Raw genomic sequence first — 21,084 nt, 5'->3', positions numbered from 1 at the left:
AAACAAACAACCAAACAAAAAACCAGTATTCTTCTAACAAGACCATTGAGGGTAACAATCCAGTGGAACGGAAAGGAAGGAGTCCAAATTAGCAGATTTATGTGGAGGTTGTCATCTTCCTTCCTCTCTCTTCAATATGCTCTTGATTAATGGAGATTATGAAATTGGAAGGAAGCACCTAGTATTTACTGAACTGTAATAAACCACAGTAGGCTCATGTAGCATTGTCATTATTCTGTAGAATTTTTTGCATTGAGCTTAGACCTTCCTTACATTAAAATGATGTGTTTAATATGGAGAAGTATCCTGAGTGTATTAATACTCTGCATATACCTCCTAGTTGGTGGGATGTGGACAACAGCACAGACTTGCAATGAAATCTTCAGATTAAAAATTCTAACATGCATAGAATAGCATGAGCGTGCTCAGAACAAACCCAGGCTTTGGCATGCTTGTGGCATACTGCCTCAAATATTTCAAAGCTGACAACTATTATATCCTTACCATTAGCTGGGAATGGTGCATGTGGCATAGTTATAACTGAGGCTGTTAACCTAACCTCCCCTTTCTTAAGGTAATAAAAAGCTTTGTTGACTAAAGCCATGATGAATGGTGATCAACATTCATAGGCTCTTCTGTTGATGACACTGGGAGACAGAAGATTTCAACACAGAATGTAAGAGGAGTAAATGGTTAAGTATGAATTAATGAAATAAAGATAGATACTGTAGATAGAGAGATGGATGGATGGATGGAGTGTCTGAGAAACTAAGAAAAAAGAAAAGCTTAAATCTAAATAAAAGTGGTCTGATCTTGTGGAATGGAGCTGATATCTAGATAGAGATAGAGTTAGATATGCTTGGAAATGAAGGTATAGCTTAATTATGAACTAAAATGTGTATCAGAAAATACGAATTAATAAGAATTCATATGTTGGAGATGATTGCATGTTATGCTCCAGTATATACAGTACATACATATCCACCACACTATTTCCTTTTGTGGTAAGCAATGTAAATGTTAACTCCTTTTTTGATGAAGAGCAAAAATCTGGTCTGACCATACCTTGCCTGGCATAAAACCCCACTGAATATCCCAAACTTTGTTCACTGTCACCTCCTGAACCCTTTCAATTAGGATTCTGCCAAACACCTTCCCAGGCCTACTTAACAAAGTAACAACTCTGTAGTTTACACATTAAATCTTATTACTTTCCCTCCATACAGAAAAACAATAAAGGCATCTTCCACCATGGTCTTCACACATATGAATGAAGATACTGAAGTGGTGGATAGCTTCTGCCTTTTAGGATCAACCATCAATAGTAAAAGAATGAGCAGTCAAAAAATATACCACAGACTAGCTGTTAGACCTGAGAGGTAGTCCAGACAAGAAGCACAACCAGGAGTACTAGCTCCATCTTTATTGTTAGGTTACATTAATAGAATATTACAAGATGAAAGTATTTCTTCCATTCTTTCCATTTACTCTCCAGAAAACTAGGGAGGGTCCCTTCTGAAATGTTTTCCTCCCCCCCCGCCACCCCCACCCACCCCCGCCACTGAGGGCTGAGATATCTTTTGCAAGCTGCTTGTCCAGGCTGCGGTTCTCCATCCTGTCTCCCAAGGTCATTCCCACATTCCATTATCCTAACACTTGGCAGAGCAGCCATGAGGGCCTTGGAAAAGATATTCAGATGTCATGATGTGTCTATACCTACAAAGATCAGAACTGTGCAAGCCATGGTACTCCCTGTGACACTCTATGGAAGCAAAACTTGGACTTTGAAGAAACCGGATAGGAAGATATTGACACTTTTGAGTTTTGGTGTTGGAGAATACTCCTGAGAATATCAGGGACTGCCAAGAAAACAAGCTGATGGATCACCAAACCAATCAACTCAGAGTTCTCACTTGAGGCACAAATGATCAAGCTCAAATTATTCTACTTTGGGACACATTATGCGAAGCTCTCTCTCTCCCTGGAAAAGGCTCTAATGCTGGGAAAGGTGGAAGGAAAGAGAAGAGAGGATGACCAGCAGCAAGGTGGATGAATTCAGTTACAGTAGCAATGAATGAATCATTGGAAGACCTGGAAGATCAGGTTAGGGACAAATCATCATGGAGAAAATGTTCGGTATCTATGTGGCTACGACAATGACTTGATAGCACATAATCAATCAATCAATCTCCACATAGCTTCCAATTTCCATTACTCCATACTCTGCTGGATGCAAGCTGAAATCCAACAATCTGCAGAGCCACAGATTTACCACCGGGAAGTGGAGTCTTCTTTATCAAAAGCATGCCGTAATTTGGTAAATAAGGATAATATTTCAAGCCTCAGAAATACGCTGTTACCCACAAGCACTACTGCATTAACAAACCTGGTAGTCGAGCGTACGCCAGAAGAATTTGGAGGGGAGGACGCCTGCCTTGCTGCGATAGATCAAGAAAGCTACGATATCCTGAAGGAGTGCAACCGTCGTTTAAAGCCGCCTTTTATAAGTGTGCGCTTTAAGAAAAACACAGCACTGCACGCCCCCTAAACTTTTAGGGATCCTGAACAACAAAAATGACGACTCCCCACTGGGGAGCGGCAAATGGTAGCGCCCGCCACCTCTTCTCTTACCTCACACGTCCTGCGCTCGCGTGGGCTTTTTTTCGCGGGAGGCGCGGTCTGCCCGTTGACTCGCTGGCGTCTGTCCAAACGGGGGTTTAGCGTCCCGGGGGAGCGTGTGCAGGAATTGCCCCTTGTATCCTCAGAAAGGATGAAGCGAAGTGATATTGTGGTTTACCGTTTCACATAGAGAATTCAGTGGTAGAAATAAAGGGAAAACAAAACATCTTAAGCCGATGTTTAAATGCGAGAGAGCTCAGGCGCATGCGTGAAGAGAAGGGGGGGAAAATCCGAAACGGAACGAGATTAGCAGTCTCTTGGATGTTTGCTTGCAGCTTGAGCCGCAAGACCTCGTGGCGCAACGGTAGCGCGTCTGACTCCAGATCAGAAGGCTGCGTGTTCGAATCACGTCGGGGTCATGGTGTCCCTTTCCGAAAGAGGGATTTATTTTACTGAAATATAGGCAGAGATGGTTTAAAAATCTTCCCCGCGCTCGTAGTTTCTCTTTAAAGCACAGCAAGACCACGGGCTGTTTGTGGATTGTAACAAGGGGAGGAAAGCTAACACGTGGGAAGGACTGAAGTCAAGAAATACGTAATAAAGGTGTTGGGGCCGCGGGAGGCGGCTCATTGTCTCGGTAAAACACGATGAGTGTAGCTGAAATCATGGAAAATAGAAGATCAAACGGGAAATCCTGGAAGGAAAAATAAACGAAGAAGGTACAAGTTGCCACTCTTCAAGATGACAAAAGAGGAGGCTGAATCTTAAAAAGCGGAGCGGGAAAGAGAGAGAGAGACATGCATACACGTTTTCTGTTGAAGGCCGTTTAGAAGTACCTTGAAAAAACTATGGTAGTGTGGGTGGATTATCTTGAGCAGTATGAAAAGCGCTTTAACTTTAGAAATATTGTGGTTACGGTTGTTCTGAAGAAAACTTCTTTTAATAGTAAAACAAAGGTGACAGAATGACAAGTGGTAAGACCATTAGTTAACAGCATATCTGCCACATTATTAATTATATTTATTAATTAAATTTATATGCTGCCCAACTCCCAAGACCCTGAGTGGTTTCACTTTGAAAGGCTTCCCAGCTTAGTCCATGTAAGGGGAGGCTGGGGATCCCAACCTCACCCCAATAAATCCTTCTGTTGTCCCTTCCACAATAATCAACCAGAAAGAAAACTGCTGGGGATTGATCCCAGACCATGGTGGGAGGCCACGGGGGCTCTGAATCTGTGACACGCTGCTGGCAATAATTCTGGGCCAGCTAAGTTTCCTAAGGCAGATCAGCAGCACCTTAGTCTGACACCCCGTTCTGGAGGTGCCATCTCTGCTTTCATGTATCTTAAATAATTTTAAAGCAATACTGAGTAGAAAAGACCAAAAAAAAAAAAAAATCAACAAATGCAGTGTTGCCCACTGAAGTGAAATGTAAACCTTGTTGGTCCTTAATAGTCTATGTGCATTTTTACAGTGTACTGTTTAGCAGTGTTGGATATACAGTATATTAAATTCACATGGTTGAGCATTTCTGTGGGTATTACACATGGCAACATCTATAGGCTAGATCTATAGGCTAGATGTACAGAGACTTAATACCAATAGATCCCCATGTTAGGCTTCCACTGCAGCGTGCGTTTTGTTCCGCTACTCGCCTTGTCTTCCAGATGGAGCCAGATAAAAACACTGAAAATTGTTTTAAAAACCAGTAAACAAAAACAATATTAAACTTTAGATTAAACAATACTATCCACTATCCAAATTTTAAACTGCAGTCCCCTAAAGTTTCCTCAGAAAATCACAGTGTCAAATTTTGGCAGCACAATTTGGGGGGGCTCTAAGGAGTGCAAATGATGGTGGTGGGGCATGTGGACCTCAACAGTGAACATCCATCTACTGTATGATTGCTTGCTACTGTCTCTTCTTATAGATCATCAGTTTCTGAGCCCGGGGACCAGGGGGCGGGGGGGCAGGGAATGCAAGGAAGACTAAACTGAGCCCATGACATCTGACTTGCAAATGTTAGGGGTGCCCCCTTCAAGGCAAGAAAGAAAGAATAGTAGAGATGTGATTACCAATTTTGGTAGCAATGTGTTACATCCAACTGTCAGGTATATTATGGTTCCATGTGCGATCTCTCTCTCCAGTGTAACTTGCGTACTGTATCTTTTTCTTTGGAACTGGGATTTTTTTTCCTGTTTTTAATTGCCAGTGAAATATGCCACTTTATATATAATTTGATGTCTGTGATTTTATGAATGCTCACAGAGCTTATAAACACTGTAATAGTGTTCATTTGATAATACTGATAAATCATTTTGAAATCATTTCAAGACTGGCAAGAATCCAGGTACATTAGTTGAGCTAAGTAATATGTGTTTATTAGATACAAAAGCAGTTAATGAATATTTTTTTAAAAAGCACTGAAGCAAAGAGCAAACTCTTAACCAGCATTATGCTTGCTTTCATAGGCTCACTATTTGGAGACATGGAGAATGTTACTGTAGACCTGCATATAGAAAGCAAGGAACAAGACACAACAGAACAAAGCTTGGAAGAGGAAGTTGATGTTAAAACTCTGACTGACACTGAGCTATGGAAGCAGCTTTGTTTATATGGAGTCAGCCCTGGACCAATATTACGTATGCATCAGTTGAATGATGATCTTGGGAGATATAAAGAAAAGCTGAGCTCAGTACTACAGCCAGGAGTTGATATTACATATTTCCACTAGCGTTTTCCCCCCTTTTTTTAACTTGCAGGCAATGATTCTTGAAACACATCCAGCTTGAGGCGAGCTAATTCTGATCAGGGAATAGAAGTGCAACTGTCTGAGATGCCTTCTTTCTTGTGGCTATATTGTATAATAGCAGAAGCTGAATGTGTGTGCCTTAGTTTATTCGGGTGTATATTCTGTTTTATCTTGTGGGCCCTGGGTGTGCTACTGCATACTATGCTTCAAATTTTCAAAATTGTGAATGTTGTATAGTTAATGAACTCTGAGCTAAAAATAAGGACTTTTACTATGAGAGCCCAAACTGGGCATTTTGAAATGATGAAAAGCATTTACTAAATTCTCTAGATTTTTAATATGCTCATACTCTTTCTGGTCCTGAACCAGAAGGATTCTGTTCTTCCACTAATATTTTTCAGCATTTTTATGATGAATGATTTAGCTGAAGGGTGGAATGAATCCGTTCTGAGTTTTTAGATGACATAAAACAGGAAATACAGTACCTCAAAGAAAGGAGTACATTTCAAAGTGGATATAAAAGTATTAAAAAGAGATTATTTTTTATTTTTGTATTGTTTCTGAATTTAGGCAAAAAAAAAAAAGCATAGTTGTAGGATGAGAGGCACCTGGATGAATGGATAGATGTGAAAAGCATCTCAAGGTTGACATTAGCTTTTGACCAGGCTTTTAAGAGTATTATAGATAAATTGGATGAAGTCAATAAATGTCATCAGGTATAGTGAAACAAGTCGAGTGAAGATTTGAAGTTGCTGGTTATTTAGCCTGTAGAAGAGAAGACCAAGGTGGGAACATGATAATGTTCTTCAAACATTTGAAGAATGCTTAAGACAGCAGGTATATGATAATGCTTAAGGTGTTGGACTTGGCCTGAGGAGACTCAGGTTCAAATTCCCACTCAGTCATGGAGTAGCACACTGGGTAATTTTTAGATAGGCTTTCTTTTTCAGCTCAACTTACCTCACAGGATTGTAGAGATAAAATAAGTGGAGGCCCCCTATATATACTGCCTTGAGCTTCCAGAGAAGAAAGTGATGTATAAATGTGAGACACCCTCTGTGATTATCAAGTGCTCTGTGTGGTTAAAATTCCCATTCAGTTATACAATACTGAGAAGTACAACAAATCAAAGCAAAATGCTTTTATAGGCTGGTCTATTTGTTTTAGCTTCCACAAGAACCGTTTATGAAAGCAAGCTTCTGCAGTTGATGAAGCAATGCCCAGGAGCAGCGGCTGGAGAGCAGAGCAAGCTGGAGGATTGTGAAAGGGAAAACGTTGCAGCAAAAGGTAATGCCTAGTAACCATCCACTGAATGAATGTTGCTCTCTCTGCATATGAACATAATGATTACTTAGTCTTTGCTATTATCAGTGGATAAAATTAACACTAATTGGCTTCATCCATATCTAGAGTAAGGTAATTTAAGGCCCATTGATTTCAGTGGGCCTATCGAGTGAATTACTTTGCACAACAAACAATTTATGTCTGATGCATAAGTAGCATGCTTGTGCACTGCTTTGTTCACATCCCAAAAGCTTGTTTGTTGGAACAAAATAAAAACAGATCACCATGTGAAAACCTATAATCTTATATTCCAGTTGGCAGCTATTTTCATATAAATGCATGGTCCAGTTGCTTGGCAGAATTAATGATACAGATAATATCTGAACAAATCATTGGGAGAGCTGTCTGATTCTCACTGTGTCTGGAGTAGTCTAATACATGCAAGGTCAGAATTAATGTCCCCTTTTCTCACATATCAGAATTCAGGGGGGGAAAAAAACCCCAAAAAGTTATTGAGTGTAGGAAATCACCCAACAAAATTCTTGGAATGGCTAAGTTGAAAAAGGAAATGTTTCTTTTTCAAAATGTTGTGAAACTATTTCAGTTCCTTCCCCTGCCCCCAAAAAACTTCATTACTGAAAAAAGGTAGAGATGTTTGTTAAGCCATTATTTATCTCCTAAACTGTGTTGCTACAATATTAACTCTGGGCTTATCAGACTTCTCTCATCCTCCCTGGAGTTGCTATAAAGAGGAGATTTTAATTTTTACCCCATTTCAGCTCACTATGCCTTATTCATTATATATGGACAAGTTTGGTTACTTTTAATAAGACAAGATGAAACAGTGAATAGTGATCCAAACTTGTTAAAATAAACCCTAGCTAATATTAATCACAGTTTTAGATATAATGAAAAGGAAAGAAAAGCTGCTGATTTTCTCATGGCCACATTGGAGAAGTAGAAGGAATAGCATCTGCTTCTGGAATCGGTAATTTGGGAGGATTGCTCAAAAGGTCTTATTCTATCCCAGGACAAAGCACAGAAGTCGTTCTTCAGAATAGCAACTTTAAAGTATCACCAGAATGTGCCTGTAGTCCTGATAATGTAAGTTACACAAATTATGAAAATCTTGTGTCTATGGATAAATGCAAGCAATTACACATGAATATAAACTGATGTACTTTGTGTCAGACTCCTGACAAGTGAAGCAATTACTCCATTCACATAATTAGAATGTATTTCAGTAGCTTCTGTTAATGCATTAGGGCCTCAGGAGATCTGGAGCAAAACAGAATATTCAGGTATTTAAGAATGAGCCAATTTTATAAGATAAAAATGCACCTCAGAAGGAATTATTACTGGAAATGTGGAGGAAGTCCATATATATTAAAATATTAGAGAAAATAGGCAAAACTATCTCCCATTGCATCATTTTAAGCTCTATTTAATAAATGCTAACCGTCTGTTAAATATTGATAGATCCACAGTCTTCTCAGTATCTTGTTCCAGTCCCAATAGTTCTCTTCCCTGTTTCTTCTTCTGATGCTAGCTCCAGTTTCAGTGCTTTTGCAAACTCATTCCCAGATCTTTTTCACATTACAGTACTCTTCCCAGACTGTTAAGACAACTGAATGATTTGACTGGTCTCTGAGGACTTCTGTATAAGTCCTCTAAAGTTTGTGATGCTATGGATTAATAGGGAGCTTCTCTCTCAGGAGTTCTCCAAATAGTTCATGCAGGTGAAAAAAATGCTTTTCTTTCAAGTTTGTAAATTCTTCTCCTCCTCCTTCCTCCTCCACCGCCATGCTCAGGGCTCCATATCCAAGCAAATGACCGCAGGCTAAGTGGGTTGCATCAGTCCAGGCCTGAGGGATACTGAGGTGCCTAAGCACAAATTGTAACAGGCAATTCTGTGCCCCAACACATGGGATGGCTACATAAACATTTGAAATGTTCTAGTTCAAACCCAGCAGCTCCTGATTGATTGATTGATTGATTGATGATTGATCTGATTTGATGTATATCCTACCTTTCATTCAGGAGCTCATGAAGTAAAACTATGTGTCATGTTAATTGTGTATCATCACTGAAGATCTTAGCCCCTCTCTTTTTTAAAACTCTAGCATATGAATAGGTATATCTGGAATAAAGCTGTGGTTTGGAATACGGTGGAATGGCTTCCCAAATGAAGCCCTCTGCCTCAAAAAAATTGTCCATCCCTGTTAACAAAGTTGAAGTAAGGTCTCATTACACTCCACTTTCATGCCTGTCTCCCTCTACTTTCCTCTGCATTTGTAAGGGAATGTAGAGATGACCCTGGAAAAGGAATGCCAAAACTGTTAAGGGAACTCAGCAACTCAGTTGTGAGAAAGTGGAAAGCATGAGAAAGAAACTCAAAATAACCCTGCCTTGATTTTGTCTGATATAAGGTAGGGCAGAGAGGGATTCTGACAGGCTTTCAGGATTCTGTTAATATACTTTACAGCAGTGTTTTTTAATCTGGCAACTTTAAGATGTGTGGACTTCAACTCCCAGAATTCCCCAGCTAGCAGTGTTAGCTGTTCTACAGCAGTAAAGTAGCATTCCTGAAACTGCTGCGGTGTCCATTTCTTGGCCCGATCTACCTTGAAGGGCTGACAGCATTGCAGCTGATCAACAATGAGTTGGATAGTGGGGATACTGTTTTAGTCTTTCTGTTTCCTTGGACGACCATGGGCAAGAGGCTTTAACTCTCTTCCTTCCCCATGGATCCCATCCCTAGATTCTTTGCACCTCTCCACCTGCAATTCCCAATTTTCTCAAGGTTGGGAAATACGTGAAGTCTTTTTGCTAAAAAAAGGGAGGTTCCCCTCTTCTCTATCCAGCAGGGAGAACCTGAATGTGTATGCACATAATTTCTAATCCACTGATTAGCTCTGCATGTGATCTTTAGGATCAAAAGATTGCTTTGCTCTATGCTATAAACTGGTGAATAAGCTCATTCTTAACAATAGCAGAGATCACTTCAGGAGAATAGCCTATCCCGGGAGAATCCTCTTTCCTGAACCTTGGATGGCAGCTGTCTGGCTCCATTTCTCCATGTTTTCCAGTCATTACATCCTACCTATTAGAATCCAAACAAATGCAGACTTTGACAAAAGCATTTAACTTTAACAATTCATTCTTGTGGCTTCAGCCCATCAAATACGTTAGCACACAAGAGTCCAATCTGGGTCCCGTAGAGGCCATAAAAAAAGAAGCTGTTTATCTGTAATGAATGCTTTTCAAGTGAACATTATAGATCATTTTTTTAAAAATCCCTCCTTTGTAGCCAACACGGAGAAACGTTTCATCTTCCAAAAATTACTCCTGTGTCTAAGTAAGTGGGGAATGAGGGAGGCGGTGCATGGTCCATCTCTCAAGATGCGCTCCTGAGAAATCTTTCTTCAGGGTTGTATCAATAAACACACATTTTGAATTGTGCTCTGGGTAGGCATAGCCCTTGTGTGTGGCTGCGCCAGTTACCACCATGTGAAAAACATGGGCTTTTTATAGTCTGGTAACTTTCAGCCTCTGTACAGTACTGCTCAAGGTTAAGAACTTGTACTTTCCCAGCACCATGCACCTCATACAGTCTTGTCTATCTGCAACTTCAGTTATGCTTTCTCTTCTATCTTAGAAAGCTCCTTTAGATGAAATAACAGAACGCCAGAAGAAACTCTTGTCACCTGATTCTGAGCACAGTTTAGCCAAAATAGTGGCAGAAGTAAGTACGGTAGCTGCTTGATGGTAGCACTAGGTCCCCAGTGTGGTACCCAAAGTTGTAATGTTTCTGCTGAGACTTTCCTTGGCACCTGTGCCATTTTTTCAAAATGTAAGAAGCTAGTATGTTTAAAACAAACCAACAATCTCAAGTGTAAAGTATTTTTCCAGTAGTGCCCAAAGAAATCTAGTAGACTCTATGTGCATTTTGGGGCGGAAAAAAGTAGGTGGCTGTGGTCTAGTTGAAATAACTGGGTGGTTTACAGCAGAGATAAAATCAATTAAAATGCAATATTAAAAAAACAATATAAAAACAATCCTAATAATAAATAGCTTCCAAGAAAGATGGAGAATTGGTGAATTACCTTGGGGAGTGTCATCAGGATGCTAACCACCCCCAGGGATGGTTAGAGCTCATATCTCCCCATGCATGTTGGCAGAGCCAGGTCTTTAATCCTTTCCGGAAAGCCAGGAGAGCAGGGGCCCGCCGCACCTCTGGGGGAGAATATTCCAAGGGGCAGGGGCAATGGCAGAGAAAGCTCTCTTCCTGGGCCCCACCAGTTGACATTCTCTCACTGACAAGGTCCACAACGTGCCCTCTCTGCCTGACTGGGGGGGGATGGGTTGATGTAATGGGGATGAGATGGTCCCTCAGGTAACCTGGACCCATGCCATGTTGGGCTTTAAAGGTGATAACCAACACCTTGAATTAGACCCAGAAGCAAACTGACACCCAATGCAACTCCCGCAGCAAAAGTGTTACATGTGCCATCCTAGGGGCACCTAATATCCACGTGGCTGCATTTTGAACGAGCTGTAGCTTCCGGATACTGTTCAAGGGTAGCCCCATGCATTGCAATAGTTTAACTGAGAGATGACCAGGGCATGAGTGACTGACCGGAGAGCCTCCTGATCCAAGAAAGGGTGTAACTGGTGCACCACACAAAGGTGGGCAAAGGCCCTCCTGGCCACAACTGCCACCTGCTCCTCAAGCAGGAGTTGCGAGTCCAGAAGGACCCCCAGATTATGCACCGGATCTGTTTGGGGCAGTGCAACCCTGTCCAAAACCAAAGATGGTAAGTTCTCGTATACAGAGGGGCCTCCAGTTCACAGCCACTCCATCTTACCAGGGTTCAGCTGAAGCCTGTTGTTCCCCATCCAGACCCCCACAGCCTCCAGGCAGCGCAAAAGGGTGGTTATGGCATCACTCAAGTCACCCGGGATGGAGATGTATAATTGGGTATCATCTGCATATTGATGATACCTCATCCCATGGTGGCGGATGATCTCACCCAGTGGTTTCATGTAGATGTTAAAAAGGAGAAGAGAGTACCAAACCCTGTGGCACCCCGTAATGGAGGGGCCGTGGGCTGGATCTCTCGCTCCCAATCAACACCAATTGGGATTGACCTTGGAGGAAGGAAGAGAACCAGCGCAGAACTGCACCACCCACTCCCAATTCCCTAAGTTGGCCCAAAAGGATACCATGGTCAATGGTATTGAAAGCCCCTGAGAGGTCAAGAAGAGCAAGGATGGGTGCACTACCCCCATCCCCCTCCTGCCAGAGATCATCCATGAGTGCGACTAATGCCGTTTCTGTCCCATATCCAGGCCTGAAACCTGACTGGAAGGGGTCCAGATAATCCGTTTCCTCCAGGAAGCTGCAACGCTACCACCTTCTCAACCACCTTCCCTAAAAAGGGGAGGTGGGAGACTGGACAAAAATTGTCTGATATGGTGGGATCCAGTGATGGCTACTTGAGGAGGGGAAGCACCAGTCCCTCTTTAAAGGCAGCTGGAAACCCTCCCTCCCTCAAGGATGAATTCACCATCACCTAGACCCACCCACATGTCACCTTCCGAGTAGCCTTAACCAGCCAGGAGGGAGATGGATCTAGTTGGCAAGTGGTGGCATTGACCATTTGGAGGACCCACTTCCTCAGGTTCAACAGGATCAAACTGTTCCCAGATAACAGGGTAAGTTCATACCCTGGGCATCTCTATAGACCATGCTGCATGCTTGGTATCCAACTGGGACTGGATTTTGTGAGATGGTCCATAATATGCTCTTAAAAACCCAGAAGTGGCCTCTGGTTCAAATAGACTAGGGACACTTGAGTTAGACTGATGCAATGACAAAACTAGTTCAGTATGATCTATTGCAGCCTCTTTCTATGACTGCCAAATCTGAAATACTGCTATTTTGAATTACTTTGTTTCCATTAATTTTAGTTTTAACTTCTGTTCCTGTAAAAAATATACATTTTTCTTGCTTTTCTAAATAATTTATATTGAAATTTACTTCATTGTCACAGATTTCAGCTGCTTATAAGTTTTCAGATTCCTGAAAGAAATTTCATTTAAAAAAATGTAATCCTACAGAATGTTCAGTTAGTGTTGTTTAATTTATATCTTCTTAAACATACTGTATATACCGGGGCAAATTCTTACATGTATCCCACTACATATTTCCTTATTCCCATTTGGGATTGTAAGCTCTTTTTTTTTGTTTTTTTCTAAAAAGAAGCTAAATCTATAGAATTTCAACTGTGTATTTGCATTTGTGCATTTGCACAAATAGTGCATTTGCACACAAATAATTTTAATTTAGAGTGTGAAACTGAGCTGGGGCACTGAGGTTAATTGAGAAGCAGGTCTGCTATGTTGCTTATTGGCAAAAAAGAAACTAAAGGCTGAGGCAGGATGCTCTTCCAGCTGTATTTTTGGTACACATTCTGCTTTGATAAAACAGTTGAAGGAGGATCCACTAGTGCAGGCAAGGCAAGGCAGTGTGTGGAAAGGGAATACAGTAAGATGCTCCATTGGAAAACTGAGGGAGAATTCAAAATACTACTCCCTTTATTATCAGCTGTCATATCTATATACACCCACATTCAAACATCATACCATCAATAGAGTCTGATCGTGGTCTTTCAGGTGAGATGCAGATTATTACACATACTCCTTGTGCTAGTGTTAGTGTCCAGTTGCTTGAAAATAAGGTGGTGTAGATATTCATTAGTGTCATTATCCAGTTGTGTTATCTCTTTTTGCATTGTTAGTTTAGGATTCTTGTACTACTTTTTTTATCCTAGTGGGGCAAAATTGTGAAGGGACAAATGTTTAAAGTTGGTATTTTTTAGGGCTGTGCAACACTTCAGGGTCAAAGAGAAAAAGATCCTTTGGACTGTGTGGGGCATTCACACTGCACTTGTCAGCAACTACTTAAAGTAGCAGGGTTTTTAAAGCAGTGGCAGTAGCAGCGTGATCCCAGAAAAATACATGTTTGGCTTAAAGAGTTGCTGAGGGGTCCTGCGTGGGTGCCTCTGCATCCATTGAAGCCCCTTTTTTTCCTTCAAATCCAAAACTCCACACAGCCCTAGTATTTTTTGAAGCAGGTAAGAAATTGTAAATTAACATTACACCTAATATTTCTGAAATTTGATCAAAGAGGATAGATAATTTTTGCCATGGATGTTTCCTGCTTACACCCTGCCCGTATGTTTCTTTAATTAGTGTCAACTTTTCTATTAACAGCTCCAAGAGATATTGCCAGAAGGTAAAATGGCATCACATCGGTCACAAGGTTTAAGGAAGAAAGTTAGCAACAGCCCTGAGACAAGCAAACAAAAGGTACACTTTGTACAGTATGTGAAACACTTATTGGTTTTAAATCTTATATTAAATATGTCATTTGTTAGAGTTCTGGAGCAAAACATAAAAGAAATTATCATTTGGGAATAGCACACAGGTCAACAGGTAAAATGATACGTTTCTCTTGAAAGTGGCCCAATTGCTAGAACTTTCTATGAACTTGACTAGACCAAAGCTAAAAAAACCTCTTGCAATTCAAAATTGCATCGGCTGAAGTGTAACATTCAGATCAAAAGAAGTGAAGGGTACTACATATCTGATTTGGTCATGCTTGACTTGGCGTATGATGTCCAACTCTAGCTCCCTCAAATTGAAGATTTTGGACTAAAACACTATAGATGCTGATGAGACATGATTAAAGCACTTTTCTTTCTGTTCACATATAAACTGGGACACTTTCAGCTGGAAGGTTCCTAGCACTATTATTTCTCCATCTGAAGCATCCTTAGAGGACTGTCCAGAGCTTGCAGAGCAGTAGAGAAGATTCAGGGATTTGAGAGGGAAGAGTCGGGGTGGGGTGGGGTGGGGGGAATGACTGCACCTTTTTCCGTTCCCACTTTCCAGAAACACACTACGTTGCAATAAGCTGCTCAGACCCATGTCTACAAGCAGGATCAACAGTGTTTCCTTTATTTTCCATATGGGTATGGAAAAAACACTGCTTTTTTCCTCTTCATCACTAGCCCAAAAATCTTCGCTTATACTGTACTGTAGAGGTGAGTCTTGCCCAGTGCTGTAAAGGTGTTTCAAGACAGAAGGCTCCTAACACTACTTATTGAAAAGCATTCTGCAGCATTTCCCTCTCCACTTGTGGGGAAAAATATAGAAGTGCTCAGAAAGCACAAGAGGATTACAAGTTGAAGATGACAATCTCTAAAAATAATTTCCACCAATAATTTGAGACAGAGGGACCATGTGATGAAAACTTTTTCTGGAAGCACTCCTACACCATAAACTCTTCTTTTAAGCCTACAGGAATGACATAGCTAAGGAAACTTTATAAACTGTCCAAAATATTTATAGACCCCTGACTTTCCTCTACTAACCTATTTATTGTATTGAGCTCCTTTCCTCAGCAAGGAATTAATAATATTCTAGAGGCCTTAAATGTGTTTAAAACAGAGGAAGCCACAGGGAGCTAACCTTTTTAGTTATTCTCTAGCATTGCTTTGAGTGCTTCATTGTTGTCCCTCCTGACCTCTTATTTCTTCTTGTATAGAGAGGATAAAAATAGCAGCATTGCTGAAGGCTTTATTGGCACCAGAGATTTTAGATCATAAGGAATAAGGATGGCTTTGAAAAGCATCTTCACTTCAAGAATGCTTTAAAAATATGAGATAAAAGAGATACTTCTCATTGTATCTGTTAACCTCTGAAATATTAGGCAGAAGTGAAGTTATTTTTAGCACATTTTTTTTTCCTATCGGCTTTTGTGGTTGTGGATAATGAGAAAAGATAAAACCCTGAATATTACCAATCATTCAGTCTAAAAACCCACATTGTGTAAAGTGATTCATTCCACTCCCTCCAAATGGTGAAGCACTGTGGTTGTATCTAAAGGCTTTTGCCTCTTCTTTAATGGTTTCTTTTTTCCATCTGGGAGAAATATGCAGCATGCTTTATAGTGCTAGTATAGTATCCATTGGAGGAGATATTCTTGAAGACTTCTGATGTCTTTGTAGTAGCATCTTACTATGGATAGTTACAGATTAATACTAAACAGGTGGAAAAGTTTCGTAGACACGATAGTAAACCCACAGACTGAGTTCTGTAGCTACATTGACCTAGATCCCAAAGCAGAACAACTCTCTAAGCCAGTGTTTCTCGACGTTAGCAACTTTAAGGTGTCTGGACTTCAACTCCCAGAATTCCCCAGCCAGCATGCTAGCTGGGGAATTCTGAGAGTTGAAGTCCAGACACCTTAAAATTGCCAAGGTTGAGAAGGTAAACAATGGCAGGTATTCTAGCAGTTTCCCTTTATCAGTCACCAAGGTATTCTAGGCAGTCTCTTTGAGGCCTTCAGCTCATTGTTTATCTTCTTTTTGTGCCTGCGGGCTGCTGGCAGTTTGCATTCATCAGAAGACTGGATTAGGATTTCTGTTATAATAATCTTGGGGGTAGGCAGGTTTGCATTTCAGGACTGCTTTATTCATCCCAGGTACAGCACAGGTAGTTTGGGAGAAATGCTCAAGCCAGAATTAGTACAGCTCAATGAAAGCAAGCTCAGTGAGAAGAAATGTTAGTATACTGAGAACAAAGTAGTTAAGAGTAGGGAGAAGAAATTGCATCCAGTAAACAGATGAGATCAGCTCTGAATCCACATCTAAGGACAAACCTTAGATAGTGAGCAAGCGGTGGGCCATTGCCTAAGATGAAAGCAATATATTTCTTCCCAGGGGACAGCAGACAGATGTGAAAACTATATTAAATAAGTCCGTTGGAACAGTGGCTGTTAATCAAGCCCTGCAATTTACTGACCGGATATATACTCCACCTTATCCCTGGCAGCTAAGGAACTTTCCTCTTATTTATCTCACAACAATGTTCTGTGGAGGTAGGCTGGGCTCTGAGAGCGATTCCCCCAAAGTCATCGAATGAGCTCTGCTGTAAAGAGGGACTTGAATGGGTCTTCCCAATGATGGTCCAGTACTTTAACTGCCACACTACATGACAGTAGGCTTCAAATCATTTTTAGAATAAATACTTATTGCCTTTGTTACGTTGGACATGCTTTTGTCAGAAAAGAGGAGTATACATTTAAGGATCATTTATTAGGCAGTTAGAGGCAGTTCTCTGCTACTTTTCTGCATCTTTTGCAAATTACTTCAGTTTCCCACGGCTTCCTTGCACATTATTAATAAACTGGAGTAGAACAAGATTGACTAATTTTGGGCAATCGCCAAAGTAATGTGTATGTATTTTTCATAAAAATCAAACAACATAAAATAAATAAATAAAACCAAGATGAATACTATAATACAAAGGCACTAAAGTGCTATGTTGACTATTTATTCCTCAGATGCCCTCTGGAATGGTCTTTATGTGGTTTTCCAAAAGGAACAATGAGGGTGCTAGCCAGACTTCCAGAGGAAGAATGCTTTATAGGTCAACAGAAGGATTTTGACTTGTATGCAGAAACCTATTGACTAGCATTGCAGGAACCCTAGAACAGATATTATTTAACTATGATGACTTTGATTTGCCAGTATATGGGTTGTTGTATTTTGTACTAATTGCAATTTCTGAGTGGTTTTTAAAGGCTGCCCCATATGAAGCACATTGCAGTAATACAAACTGGTAATGATAAATGCATGAATCACTTGCTAGGGGCTCTCAATGCAGATGAAGACCCTACTGCCTGTGGCTTCTACCTGCATATCTACCAGTAGCAGTGAGTCTAGAAGGAGCCCCAAGTCATAGACCTGCTCTTTCAGGGGAGTGCCACACCCTCAAGAATTACCACTGAAGCTGACAGAGCTTCCTTCGGCACAAACAGTAACTCCGTCTTGCTTGAGTTCAAGTCAGCCTGTTTCATCCCATCTAGAGTAGAGCAGCCTCCAAACACCAGTTCAAGACTTCCGTGGTGTCTCTGGCTCAGCTCAGGGTGGAAATGTACAGCTGAGCATGTTGATGGTATCTCATCCCAACTGATAGATTAATTCTCCCAGCAGTTTCATATAAATGCTAAAGGGGGTGGGGGGAATCAGTCCCTGTGAGACCCTACAAGTGAGGACCTGTACAGTTGACCTCTCCTCCCCCACTGCCACTGACTGGTACTGAAACACAGTGCTCTTGATATCCAATCCTTGCAGACAATCCTGGAGGATACCATGGTTGATGGTTTGAAACACTGATGAGTGGTCTAAAATGACCAGGAGAGGTGTGTTCTCCCCATCTAGATCTTAACAGAAGTTATCAATCAGAGAGACCAATGTTGTTTCCATCCTGTGACCATTTCTGAATCCTGACTGATACGGATCTAGATAATCTGCTTCTTCAAGAGCTCTTTGTAACTGACATTCCACCACCTTCTCAACAGTCTTCCCTAAAAAGGGAAAGGTAGAGACAGTGTGGTAATTCTCCAGAACTATTGGGTCAAAGGATGGCTTTTTGAGAAGGCACATGATTGCTTCTTTCAACACCAGTAAAAACACTTCTCTCTCAGTGAAACAGTAACTGTTTCCAGGACCCAAGTTGTCACATTCACACTACTCTCCCAAAGTAGCCAGGAGACACATGGATTATAGTCCCAGGAGATCAGATTGGCCCCGATCCTCCTGGCTTTTTGTAAGGCCCTGAAAATGTGGTTTTGCCATCTGTCATGGGAACCTGGGAGTGGGGTAAAGTCTGTGTGGTGGCTGTACTGAGTACTGTTGATGGATGTGAGAATACCTTGGCTATGGATTTTGTTGTATGGTTTTTTAATATTTTTACTATTCTTAAAATGTATTGAAAAAATTGTCAAACCCCTTAAAGAAGATAGTTCCTTTAGTTTACAAAAAAAAGTATGTATTTTCATATATTTCACGGAGTTACACCAATTCATAAATCCATCATTCTTTTTTCAGAAAAGTGATGCACTGCACATTGATTATGGTCATCCTGATGCGAACAGCGTAGGAACTAGGTAAAGTTCTTGAGAATTATCTTAGGAAGCCTGGGATATGTGCCCTACAGATCAATGAAGCCTCTCTTTCCTTTGAAAAAAAGCTCACGAAGCTCTTCTATGCCTTTCCAAGTATCCCAAGTAACTGAAATACACAAAAAGCTATAATGAAGAAAAACTATTTAGGGCTTATTAGGCAAAACCCCAACAACCCTTTTTTGCTGAAAGAAACTGTGATTTCTACAGAAATCAGCTGGAACTAGTTGCTCTGAAAAGTTGAAAATACTAACAATTTGCTCAACTGGGGATTGCAAGTTCCATATGGATTAAAGAGGCTGTGAAGAAAAGCTCAAAGAAGTGAGTTTATAATATTTTTAGGCTAAAAGTGTACAGGTTAGTGGGAACAACTGTCTAATGAGAAAAGGGCCAAACCTAATCCAGAAATGTAGCTATTTGGGGGGGTAGGGTAGGTTGAGAGATTCAGTGCTTCAGCAATTGGCCTAACAAGACAGTTGCTAGATAAAAGGCCTTAAGTGCTGTTAAAGGTATGACCAAGAACTGTCACTATTTCTTTGTTGTATAGGAGTCCCTACCACTAACTTGTACCTGTTGTATACATCTAACAAGCTTCATTAAAATTCTGTTGCTTCATTTTCTTTATATTATGTGCTACTATGTTAAACTACAACCTATTGTGAACTACTGAAATATCAGTATTTTGTATCCTTTCATAAACATGTTCTAATTTGTAGCAGCTGAAGTTCTCTAATATGCCTCTTTTCCAGGTTAGGCAAATACTGGTCTAGTCAGACACTCCATATCTCAACATAAAAACATTAGCATTTTTCCCTTCTGGATTTTAGAAGTATAATCAGCTAGTATATTGCCTTTTGTGCTTTTAGTTCTCGAAAAAGAACATTAAGAGAGACTCCTCCTTCAGTTAAGAAACGTCCTGAAATCAAATCCCAGAAGGCATGTGAAAAACCAGCTGGAGGACTTATACCAACACGGATAAAGATTGCTGTGTTTTGTATCTTTGTTTTCCTTCTCTTTGTGTATGTAACTATGGAAACCAGTCCATTCACTACCTTCTTTAGCAGAAAATGAGCGCATCCCTTCCCTGAGCGATGGATGGAAGACCAAGGAAGGTGATTCGGTTAGCTGTTTAGGGACAAGTGATTTCAGTAGCTAATTAAAAAGCAAATGGAGTAATCCAGTTTGTGTGTGTGTTTTAAAAAATGTTTTAAGTGATTTTTAAAAAAAAGATTTAAATTTTTTTTTAATGTTTCTCTAAACTAGAAGATTGGGCAACATTTGCTTTCTTTACTATATTTCTCTTAAGTGCATAGTTTTCAGGGAGATCCTTACTTAGTTTAATGCAAGTGTTTCATCTAGCCTTTTGTCTCTATTTTAATTTAGAGAGTGAACAATTCTCTTAGTAGTTTTTCTCCTGTCAGCCTCACCAGGTAGACCAGACAGGAAACATGACCAGATAAGCTAATTCGACTTTATTGTAAAGCTACAGTAACAGAATCCTGCAAGTCTGAAAGTATAATTCTCCCCTCCCCGCCATCTCCTTTACAACCTGAGAAACTAGGGAGGGTCCCTTCTGAGCCTCTTGCCCCGCCCACTGTCCAGCTGCAGGCTAGGCTGTCTCTTATCTGACCATTCCCTAGGCTGCATCTCTTCACCCCGTCTCCCAAGGTCTTTCCCGCATACAATTACATCTCTTCCCACCCCCTTCATTATCTGAATTATATGAAGAGGTCTTTCTGTCTCCCAATGCAGAGGGGGGACTGTCAAAAAAGTCAAGCTGGCAGCTGCAACCACACAATCAACAGGCCACTCCTTTTTAATGTGTGTGACATGTACAAAACGGGCAGAGTTCCAGTTGTGTGGTTGTGGCTGTCATCTTGCCCTTTTTGGGTGCCCCAGTTCACTCTGCTAGAGAACTAAGGTCATGTCCAATGTGCTTCATCTCAGCTTGGTACCTTATCTCAAGCAGGGGCGTTCCTCATTTTGTATAGGATAAGGGTGCAGACTACTTCCAGCTGGAACTGAAAGGAAGAAGCCCCATAGATTACCCAGTGCAGATAAACAAGTTACTCTCTGGAGAAAACTGTCTTGTGATGTTAAGGTTTGCAGGCACAGCTATGTTAAGGTTTGCAGGCACACCAAGCTCAACACAGAGTAAGCTTTATTGCTTGCTTGTTGCTTGCTTTGTGATTAGCATTCTAAAATTTGGGATAAAGATTTAATTACAGAAAAGTGCTTTTCTTAAAAAGTTACTTGTGCTATGGTGGTATTATCCATACTTGACTCAGATTTTGATCCTGAATACATGAAAACTATTCATAATTGCCTACCAGCTTTACAAACTTAGACCTAAGCTTTTTAAAACTATTTTTTAAACTAAAAACTTCACTGTA

General features: G+C 40.7%; 1 protein-coding gene and 1 non-coding gene across 2 annotated transcripts; both read left to right on the top strand.

Moving 5' to 3' along the window:
• Positions 1–2,966: 2,966 nt before the first annotated feature.
• Positions 2,967–3,038, top strand: TRNAW-CCA (transfer RNA tryptophan (anticodon CCA)). Its single transcript has one exon. It is a non-coding gene; the product is annotated as a tRNA-Trp (tRNA).
• Positions 3,039–5,106: 2,068 nt separating this feature from the next.
• On the top strand, positions 5,107–19,762 carry LEMD1 (LEM domain containing 1). The gene is made up of 7 exons (XM_025166738.1): positions 5,107–5,260; positions 6,538–6,657; positions 7,685–7,758; positions 10,313–10,399; positions 13,933–14,028; positions 18,618–18,676; positions 19,558–19,762. The coding sequence occupies exons 1-7, from the start codon at positions 5,107–5,109 to the stop codon at positions 19,760–19,762; spliced, it is 795 nt and encodes a 264-aa protein (XP_025022506.1).
• Positions 19,763–21,084: the final 1,322 nt, after the last annotated feature.

The sequence above is a fragment of the Python bivittatus genome, unplaced genomic scaffold (assembly GCF_059951505.1).
Source record: "Python bivittatus isolate LINGU-HERP-01145 unplaced genomic scaffold, Pbiv_v1 ctg000700_np1212, whole genome shotgun sequence".
NCBI lineage: Eukaryota > Metazoa > Chordata > Lepidosauria > Squamata > Pythonidae > Python > Python bivittatus.
The sequence above is the reverse complement of the archived record's forward strand: the minus strand, read 5'-3'. Positions and strand labels throughout refer to the sequence as shown.

Coding starts and splice junctions, on each gene's coding strand:
- LEMD1 (XM_025166738.1), top strand. CDS start 5,107: ATGGAGAATGTTACTGTAGACCTGCATATAGAAAGCAAGGAACAAGAC. Junction 10,400..13,932: donor TAGCCAAAATAGTGGCAGAA/GTAAGTACGGTA, acceptor TTCTATTAACAG/CTCCAAGAGATATTGCCAGA. Junction 14,029..18,617: donor CTGAGACAAGCAAACAAAAG/GTACACTTTGTA, acceptor TTCTTTTTTCAG/AAAAGTGATGCACTGCACAT.